Source organism: Atta colombica, unplaced genomic scaffold, assembly GCF_001594045.1.
Source record: "Atta colombica isolate Treedump-2 unplaced genomic scaffold, Acol1.0 scaffold1, whole genome shotgun sequence".
Taxonomy (NCBI): domain Eukaryota; kingdom Metazoa; phylum Arthropoda; class Insecta; order Hymenoptera; family Formicidae; genus Atta; species Atta colombica.
The window spans coordinates 2,442,286-2,453,225 of record NW_017259183.1 but is presented as its reverse complement, the minus strand read 5'-3'; the positions used below and the strand labels follow the sequence as shown (position 1 = coordinate 2,453,225).

General features: G+C 35.7%; 1 protein-coding gene across 1 annotated transcript in view; it reads left to right on the top strand.

Annotated features, from left to right (window-relative positions):
• LOC108694451 overlaps nt 1–10,940 on the top strand; it is a 39,335-nt gene that overhangs the window by 15,006 nt on the left and 13,389 nt on the right. The window contains exons 8-17 of the mRNA XM_018203969.1: nt 46–312; nt 1,709–2,034; nt 2,188–2,725; nt 2,974–3,374; nt 3,545–3,674; nt 3,824–4,285; nt 4,363–4,533; nt 5,277–5,411; nt 6,252–6,357; nt 10,701–10,882. Of these exons, the coding sequence (XP_018059458.1) occupies nt 46–312; nt 1,709–2,034; nt 2,188–2,725; nt 2,974–3,374; nt 3,545–3,674; nt 3,824–4,285; nt 4,363–4,533; nt 5,277–5,411; nt 6,252–6,357; nt 10,701–10,882 (2,718 nt within the window). The remainder of the gene's footprint in view (nt 1–45; nt 313–1,708; nt 2,035–2,187; nt 2,726–2,973; nt 3,375–3,544; nt 3,675–3,823; nt 4,286–4,362; nt 4,534–5,276; nt 5,412–6,251; nt 6,358–10,700; nt 10,883–10,940) is intronic.

Here is a 10,940-nt window from a genome sequence, read left to right as displayed (position 1 = left end):
GCTACCGTGATTATCGAGTAAAAAAGATTCGATTTCATATTTCAGAACGCCGTGCCTTACGGCTGCAGTAGCGACAGCGACGAGGAACCAGTGACGAAACAGCCCCGACTTAGCCGTGGACGATCGCGTGGCTCTGAAGCGGAATCGTCAGGACAGTCCGCTTGGTCGTCGCGTATCGAACGCGCCAAGCGCGCTGCTGGACGCCCAAGATCCGAGTACTGCGATCATCCAGTCTCAAATGAGAGGATCGACCAGTCCGACAGCGACGCCTTTTCCGAGAATCAATCCATCAGCGAAGGATCGTATTTCGAGGTACGTGAATTCGTCGAATACAGAGCGACGAGCCTGCGAATTCAATTACGTGATTCCGATTGAGACCCACTATTTGCGAATTGAAACGATCCCCGTTACCGTGACTCCGTCGCACAGCAAGCAGCGAAGAAGTTGTATCGTTATGGAAATATTAAGAATCATGCCGAGGAATGAATCACGCGACTGACAGAAGTTATATTTGTCTCCCACAGTAGAACGTAGAGTAATCTGCGGAAGATAAGAGCGACTCAATCACGCAACGATAGCAGCGTAAAAAAAAAGTTCAGATATAAATTTATATCTATAATCTATAATTTATAATGTACGAATGAGTCTTCTTTGCAATATTGTTTATAAAATATCACATACAAAATGTACACTCTTTTATGTTTTTATCTTGCATCTTCAGCAATTTTTCAAATAATTGCAAAAAAAACAGGAAGTGGTTTACGTAGTTGTTCCAAGAATCGACAACCGACGAGCTATTGTTCTTCATTCTGCTGTCGCGAAACACGACTATTACAAGTCATTGACCCGATTTTCAAGCGCTGCGCGAGATTCATGCGTAGAAATATTAACTCTACTCTCTGAGGCGAGTACCGTAGGCATTTTTTCGATGCGAACGATAATGGGCGGATCTTACTGTAATTAATTATTGTCGTTGTATTATATATATTACTACGACAGATGGGAATTTTCATTAACGCTTAATGGACTTCGATAAGCAGACGTCTCGCAAATTGTTCTTCCTTTATGGAATCTCGCAACTGCAGGAGTTAAACTACATCTTTAGCTTTAATAAGAGATAAGAGAGCGTTGTTACTACCACTTTACGCCGCGTAGATTAGAGACGAGCCGCGTATCCGAATGTGTTAAGTGGACTAAGCCTGGAAGGCCGCGAAGAAGAACGGCTTCTGTAAAACGAATCGGGTACGCACGTACAGTGAGAAGTCTGTACACGCCAGACGCCAGGCGATGATCCTGATAAAAAGTAGCGGTTGAATTTGTAACAAAAACCGTAACATTCGTGTCGGGCAGAGATCTTGCGAACGATCTTTCAAAGTAACTAGTGAAATCATAGATATCCATGCAAGTTATTTTCTCACTTTAATAATATATATCGAGATATTCGATCGTGTAGCGTGTTTAGAAGCTTGGAGAACTTGAGCAATACAGAGAAAATTCTCCTTGCCGATCATTTCAGCGTTCATTTCGTTTCCGAATAAAACGATATGGATTTAAAAAAAACAAAATCTTAATTAATCTTCTAGAAACCTTGTCCGATAAATAATTAATCGTCTATCGTATCTTCTCAAGCAAGAATTTATTGATAATAACACTGCGTGCACGATATTCGCTATTAATAATTAGTATATGCGCTTTCTACGGTATGCAGGATGAATTGTGTCAACTGTATGTGATGGACGCAAGGTCCGACGAACCGGAAAAACGAGAGGTCATTTCCATTACGTCTACCGCGGGCGACCGAGGGGAAGAGGGTGACGTCAAGGAAAGCGGAGCGAGCGATAACGAGCAACACAACATGCCGCCCACACCGGACACCGTGCCGATAACAACGACAGCGGCGATGCAGGAAACGTGCGACGAAATCGACGCGGCAAACACCGTGCAAATCGAAAGTACAGAAAAAACGAATAACGGTCTACGGACGAACGAACTTGTGAAACGTGGAGCAACGGACGAGGTTGCTTCATTCAACACGTAAGTCGCATTTCCTTTCTTTCCTACTATCTCATCTTACTATTTCATAACGGTAAAATGATCGTTCGAGAGTTGATCATCCATTATCCGGTTATTTTTTCCGGCTGTCGCCGAAATGACAACCGATACCAGATGGATTTTTTTTATGTTTAGGTCTGACCGAAAATCAAAGAACTGTGCTACCTTCTACTTCAAGCACTTGGACACCGATTCTGAGGCAGATTGTGGTCAACTAGTCCAGGAATCATCCAACACGGTGGACGATTCCTCCGAGGAGGAGTGGACTTACACTCCTGCCGGTCGAAACGGCTCGCTTGTTGTTTCGGAGCAACGAAGAACGAATGTTGTGGTTCGTCTGGATTTTGGCGAGAGTCCGAAAGTCGATCTCTCAGAAGAAATGCATTTTGCGCAGAAAAAAAGTGTAGGTAACGAAAAAGAAACGGAAGATGACGCCCGCAAAGTTCAGCAAAAAGATAGCGATGATGAAAAGAAGACTGATAAATCGAGTATTGAAAGATTGATCAAAGAAGTTGAAAACTTGATTGGTGAAGAAAGACACACGGCCTCGCGCACTTTTTCGCAGCTAGAGTTCGAGGAGAAAAACATAACGAACAATCATCGAGCTAAGTACGCGCGCGTGAAGGAATGGTTGAAGTTGAATGCGTCGAGAAGTTACGAAGGCAAATCACAGGTAAATTAGATCAATAGATTTCTAGAAAACCAGTAAACAAACAAAGTAAATCGAATATCCTTCTTGGATCAAATCAAGTAATGATTAATATTGAAGTATTAGTATTAAAATTGACGTAAATATCTCTTGCGTATAAATTGCTCTATAAAATTATACACTACTTTTTTGTGTAAAGATTATTGCGGATATTATTGCAAGAAGACGTAGAAAACATAACATAATGACATATAATAACGCATACATTACAGCCGTTAGATAGCTGCGACGCCAGCGGTGAATACACAACGGAGGAATCTGATGTAGAAAGACAATCGATATCATCGGATGATTTGCAGAGTAGCGTCGCGACCTATCGCCGATTTGAAGGTGCTCTCGCTACATCGCAATCCCCTTCGCAAGAGATACTCGATTACGTTCAGAAAACGCCTGTCAACGAGATATCTCCTGATGAGAATACGCCGAAGGTCATAATGCGATCGAGACAAAAAGCGAAAGGATCAAGACCATGGAGTGTTTCTTGTATCTCTCAAATTGGAGATAATCATACCTTAGCTCAGAAAGACAATCCTATTTTACCGTTCTTATCTGAGACTGCTCTTCATCAGTTGGTTGCGACTCTACCTACTAAATCCGTATCCTTCGATGCTACGTAAGTATATTGTTTTAATAATTTTTTTAATATATTTAATTTTAATTGTTTTATTATATAATTGTTAATTGTTTTAATATATTTTTTTAAATTAAGTTTCGCCCTGTGTTGGTTACTGTTCGGTGTAGTTAAATGAAATTTATTATCAAGTATTATCGTTTATATTGCAGAGGATCACGGAAATCATTTAATAATTCCGCGTCCACTTTATTAGAAGAGTCTTTTATGTGTTCGGACGATCGCGTAGCTAGAAATATATCGTTTCGCAGAAAGAAAAATAGATTACGTAAGAAGACTTTGGTAAGGAAAGTTTCAATATATAATAGGTTAACATGTCTGCTAAGTTAATTTATTTTTGTCAAATATATTTTTTACTTTATGCTTCGAGTTATTTTGTAGATTAAGTTTAAATCGAGGATAGTAAAAATTATTGATTCGAATTTATTTAGGGCCGTAAAAGTGAGTCTAGTTCGGAAAGTGCACATGCCAATCATCATTCGGCGGGAAGCGATGGTAGCTCGAATCAGCAACGTTCGTCTCGCAAAATGAACCTAAATCGCACAACGCATTCAGTTTCGAAAGAAAACTGCCATAGTCGTTCTACGACGCTCGTAAAATCTGGGTCTTTCTCAGGCTGTACCGTCCATCAACAATTACATGTAGAAAGGACGCTTGTCAATAATCCTACTCCGCTCAGGCTACTTTGTTGCAAGTCGGTTGCTTCCACGTTGGAAACGGAAGGCGAGGATCGTGATTGTGCTCAAGGACATTTTACTTACAATAATGATATATTGAGTACTGTGCTGAATAGCAAAGAACAAAGTAATCAGCAGTTGAATATAGACAGTGACGTGGAAATGCACAGTCTCGGTAACAATTCATTATCCGAACAGGCCTGGGATAATTACCAGGTGATACACAATATTTACAATAAAAAAGTTAATAAGAAGTATTGTTTCTTTATATTGACAAATTTTTTTATCTACAGGAGAAATATATGAGTGAAGCTTACAGCGAGCCATTAGATGTAGAGACGGCTCGAGAATTGTTGGATTTTGGAGATGATTATCGAAACTTTCTCGATAGTCACTCAGAATGCGCATCCAGTATAAGCGCAATTCCTGCTCGTTTGCCATTGCCTAAAACTCGCACGTATCATGTAGGTCCCTTACTATTATATTGTCTCGATCAAGTATCCATATTCTTCTTATGAAAAAGCACTTTACAAAGAGAAAAGAGAGTACATATTTAGTATATGTAATTGAATTAATCATCTTACCCTAATAATTTTTATGTATCCATGATATTGAACATTGTGTCCATTTACAGTGATCAATATATATCCCCAATCATTATATCGATACAATACACTTTAATAAAACATTAAATTATAGCTATAATAAATAAACATTTTAAACAGTTATATAGGTGTTTTATTTTTCGTAATGATTATATGTAATATTATAAATTGCATGTAAATTTCGTAATATCTTGTTATAAGATAATCAAGAAGTAAGTTGCAACTGTCGAAACATAAACTGACTTTGCTATAGAACAAATTATGAACAATGTGATACAATTTATGAATTGTAGTTTTTCTCTGTTAAAGTCTATTGATGATTGCGTAATTACACATCATTGAAAAATCAAATCTTACAATAAAAAAATACAGTAGCAATAATAAAACTCTATTATTTGTAAATAATAAAATATTTGATAAAATGGTACAGAAAAGAGAAATCGAAAAATATTTTATAATATAAATGCTGTAATGCTATTCTATATGATTCTAACGCGTTCATGACGATGCGTCTATATATGTATTGTATCTATATAATGAACTCTAGAGAAGGCGCCGTATGTTATGTAATCAAACATTCATGCATTGTGATTATATTCTAGGAAATTGACGATAGTACGGAAGACAGTGATAATGACGAAGAAGATTTACGAAAAATTGTAGAAAATTCACAAGCGCAACTTATACTTGCTGAAAATACTTTCGTAAGATCCAATGGCGCAATTCCTTCAGAATTCGTACGTATTTTCTTACTAATGTTTGCAATACAGTGTCCTGTATCTATAACATTTTGTAGATGCTTTTGGAGTATGGTTTTTACTTTATCTCTTATACGCTTTATCCGTTATTTCGCTTTATCTCGTAAGTAGTGATTTTATAAAGTTTGCACGTCGTATTCGTATATATTGTATGAATGCATGAAATACAATTTATTTATTATTTTATTAAGTTTGCATTAATTATAATGTTGTCTCCTCTCCTCTCTATTAATCTATTATATCAATAGCATTTACAATATATTGTTGGATAAAGCTATAAATTATATTTTATTTACATTTTAATATATAATTTCAATTATATTTTTAAAGACATAACAAATCTTGTGTTCCTATAACACAAATAAGATTTATGTGTACCATTTTATTAATTTATGTTATAAAGTTTTTGCAGCATTGTGTATCATCTTTTTATTTTTCTTCTTTTATTTAAAGAATGTGGATCGTAATAACTATATTTTTTAAACAGTTCTTTAAGCTTCAAGACTGTCATTTCAAATTATTAATGTGCATGATTCTTTATATTTCTTTAGTAATCTTTCTCTTATTATGAAAATTTTATAGCAATTATTATATCACGTATTACAAAATTGTATAGCAAATATTATATCACGTAGTATTCTCGAATAGATTATAATAATTGGTAATCATAGGAAATGTTTATCTACTTTTTGTATATATTATATTGAATAAGAGAATATAGTGTAATAAAATGATTAATTAGATGTATTATTTTATTATTCATCTGTGTCAATATAGACACATTAGTTAATTAGAATTTATCCTTTCTATCTCTAATAGGCCGAAGTGGAGTCTGCATGTAAAGAAAACTTAGGATGTTTGCAGACCGTACTGGAATCACAAAACGGATACTTACGAAATGAAAAATATTCAAAACAAATTCGTGGTGAGTACAAGCATTCAATAAATTTTAAACTTTTCTTCGTAACCACTACCACTTTGTGTCTTACAGTAAGCTTGCTTTCCGGCTTATTTTTTATGATGCGCGGTGAAAACAATATTTTTCAGAAATAATATTTTCATATTATTGCATGTTAGTATACACGTAGTAGAAATTTGTTTGTAAAAAAGACATGAGATAAGCACACATTATTTAATCATATCTGCCATTATCTTATTATATATTATCAGTAGAATCGCATTTTGAACTGGAAAGATAACAAAAATGTGAATGTTTATTTTCATCGCACAAACATTTTTATCACACGAACGTCTGTTTCTACTTAAGCGTGCTAAGATTCAATTCGTATCAAAATTAGCTGTAATGTCATTGCGAAATCATTGCTCTAGTTTAAACCGGTTTAACATTTATATATTATCGTGACCTCCATCGAATAATAGCATTTGGGAAAATTTAAACCCAATTTTAATTCAACTAATATTATTTATTTAATCAATATATAGAAAATTATTTATTTATTTTGTATATATGTATCTTATTATTTATGTTAAATAAAATCTTTATGTTAATCTGCTTATTAACATGTATTACATTGCATCTAATATTTTCTCTTTATTTTAACCTTTTGCACAATTTTTTTTTTTTTTTTTACTCGATAATCCTCACAATTTAATACTACTAGCCAATTTATTACTAAAAGACAGTAATTAATTAACTTATTTGGAGTGAAAGTATTAAAAGTACTAAATAACAGTGCTTTTAATATTTAAAAAAAGTAATTAATTAGACTGTTACTGTCTTTCAGTATTGATCAGTATTAGATTTCTGTAAGGGAAGTACAATATTTTTAGCTCGTTCTAAACTTTTGTACTTGATTTAAATATGTAGGTGAATGTAGGAAGAGAGAAAAGTATTATCAACGATAAAATAGAAAGTAAGGAATTATTCACGGAAACATACTTAATAAAAACTATGTGCTAATGTTAGTTTTTTCATATACAACAACATTAACTTACTCGTGAAAGTAAGAGATGCAAAACATACATTGTAATTAAAATAGTCGGCATAAATCAATAGTGTGCGCTTTCATAGTGTCTAAATCGACATTAGTCACGACACAATTTGTTTTCAACACAGTTCAAATAAGCGTATCCGAGCGTAAGAGAAAGCAGAAAATGGAAACATCTATGCTCCTAACGACCGCATTGTAAATAGTTTCACAATATTGTTTATTCGAGGCAACGGTGTCAACAGTAACATGACCAATGAGAGCTTCCGAGCTATTTTACGATTTACGTTAGTGTCGTTACATTAATGACAAATTTATTCGAATCGTAAATCTAACGAGATCGTTAGATCACCAATTGCGCGTGCACGTGGGTGCTGAGGTGTGCGTAGGTGGATACGCATGCTGCGTTTGTAACGCGTGTACCTCGAGTCGCACCTTATATGAAACTTAACAATACTCCGTCGCCCAGAGTCGTAGGAACCGGTGGTAGCGGTGCCGTGCTATCCGTGATCAACATCGGTGTGCGAATCGCAACTCGCTCACTCGTTCGCTCGCGCAATCGTATCTTCGCTACGTCGGAGCATCACGTGGGCACAGTGCTCGCTCCCGTGAACGATCGCCGTGCTTCGCAGTGTTTCGATGTGCCCGAACATCACCAGACGTTCGCTCGTCGCATCCGCTTCGTGCCGCGTTCATAGCTATCTCAGCTATCCGTCATCGCTATATTGATTAGAAGATACATCCGCATCTTCCATCTGTCATTTCGAATTTGTTGCCCCGATGCTTGCGCGAACGGAGAAGATCGCCCCGAATAATTCGTGTAGGTATTACCTTCGTCATCGTTTTGCTATCGTTGCGAAATTGGTGCAATTAACTTTATCAACGACCGTGAGAAACGTTTTTTTCTATGCAATTGGCAAGTTCGAAGTTCTCCGCAATTATACTTTTTGTGAAAAAGGAATTGAATACAATTGCCATATTCAAATTTCTTATCAATTTTTTTGGAACACGGCCGCTATGTGTTTGCGTGAAAATAAATAATTGCTTTGTTAATTGCTTTGAACAACTTTCGTACGAAAATTTACAAAATTATGAAATTATATAGCTGTCGTATATTGTTGAAAATTTGTAACATATTATACAATTGACGGTATTAAGAATCCAATCATTGAAAAAATTTCTGTTGGAAAATCAGAATTTTCTGGTTAAATTTATTAGAATTCTAATTGAGATAACTGGAATTCTGGTTGATACAATATTTCTGGTAAAATCTACTACACTGAGAAAAATGGTCTGGTTGGATTAAATTCTAGAAATCAGAATTCTTAATTTTTACTGTATAATAATTATATTAATCAGAATTCTAGTTATCTCAACTAAAATTCTAACAGAGTTAACCAGAAAATTCCGATTCGTCCATTTTCCATCAGAATTATTATTTAATCCAACCATTCTTCTCAGTGATATTTTCAAAATTACATACAGCTAGAAACGACTCATTTATCCAAAAATTATATAAACAGTGCCGACGGGATTATACGATGAGAACATCGATCAAAGGAGATCAAGTAAATGCTTACGCAAGCAGATATTTGAATAGATTTCTCGTAGGAAATTTGGATAATGTAAACATATTATCTTGGAATATTACGTCTTAATGTCATATCAGAAAATTTAAAACAGACGCCGCCGAACCTCAATTTTACAATTGTCTATTTCAAATTTATAAAACATCACATTGCGTAGAATCTAAAAAGGCGAATGGTTATAGCAACCCTTCATTCCGGATCCTCGCATAGTTGCGCGAGATAATATACGTCTACTGCAATAATGCTGTTCTCCACGCCGAATCCATCGATCATTCCGCGCGATATCGCCGTTTGAAACGATGCGACGCAATTGCACAAAGTGCCGCATGACGCGACGATTATTGTGACCGTGATCGTCGCTCCACTTCTTTAGAATGAAAAAAATCGCGATTAGTTTCGCGAAAGTAAATTGCGCTGAGATATTCTTGCAACGTCAACAAACACATGAAATTTTACGGATAAAAATATTTATTCTGTATTGAGTCCTGCGCGAATCAATAGAAAACCTGAGCACGCGCTCGACACATCGCCCGGCGTGAACCATTTGTTCCGTGTCTCCTTTTGTGTACCGAGAGACTCCTAGAGACACATATGCGTGTTTCCGCGAAAAACATATCGTGCATTACGTCGTTTGGAAACATCACCGACTGCATTCAATAGCGAATTACGCTCTAGCGATCACACGCGGCGAAGCGAAGCGTACGATCGCACGAAGCGTGTGTTTCCACGATGCGCGTTTACATATGCATCACGTGTACCATGCGAGCTGCGTTCGTATCGCGTTCATATCGCATTCGTGCTTCGTTTTTTTAACACTCATACGTATGGTCCGACACTTCCTGTAGGTCAATGCAAAACGTGATACTTTCTGTACACATCGAATTTTTCTTATTGCATTCTATACACGCCTTTCTTCGAGGATCATTTTTACGTTGTGATGCCGCGTTAATTCAATCTTCGTCTATTATCGTTTCTGACTGTGTGCGGTTTCGATTTGGAAAAAGTGGCCGTCGTAAAAGAAAGTGGCGAGACAGTAAAAGAGGTCACGGAAGCCGTACGGTACAGACATAAGTATCTTGACCTTTAAGATTTTTTGTTCATGATCATTTTACATAACCGGCTGATGAGGGCCACAAATCGTTATGAATACCGTTATTACAGATAACCGTACAATTCTTTAAAGGCCGGAAATAAAAAGACGTATAGGAGTATAATTGCTCGGTTATTTTTTCTTTCTTTCACGAGGCTTGCTAGAGAAAGAAAGAAAGGAAATAGTTGAACGCACGAATGCCCACGTCGAGTATCAAGATGACATATGTTAAATTATATAGTGCCATATGTAGCAATGTAGAGAAATCTACCGTGCGATTGTGTCAAGTTAGTTATAACATTATGTCATTTGATATATCCCATACAAGAATCCCATACAAAAAAAACTGTATATTGTACATATTTGTTATTATATTTTTAAGTCATTCAGTAAAGAAGACAGAATTAATTGAAATTTTATTAATTATTTAAATAATTTTAAGAACGCGCACATAATATTTTTAACACTCAAGATTTCTGTTGGTCTATTTCATTAAATAATCTGTCTGTTGGTCTATTTCATTAAATAATCATTAAATAATCGTCTGTCTAACAGAAATTGATGAAATAATTTAAAGCATTACCATTTATCTTAAAATACTATGTTATTAATGTCGCTCTATGTTGTATAATTCATTTAGGCACGATCGAGAGATGGGAAACTTTGTCATCGCGAGTCGAACAGGCGCAAATGGCCAGCACTCTTCATCGCAAATTAGCTGCCATGAAAACGGAATTCAAAACCATGTACGATCGATTTTTTGATTACGAAATCGGTCTGGAGCTGCCGAACGTGCTCGACGATCGTATTAACGAAATTAATGTAAGTTATTTTCAATATTATGTATATTTTATTTCATATATATATATATATATATATA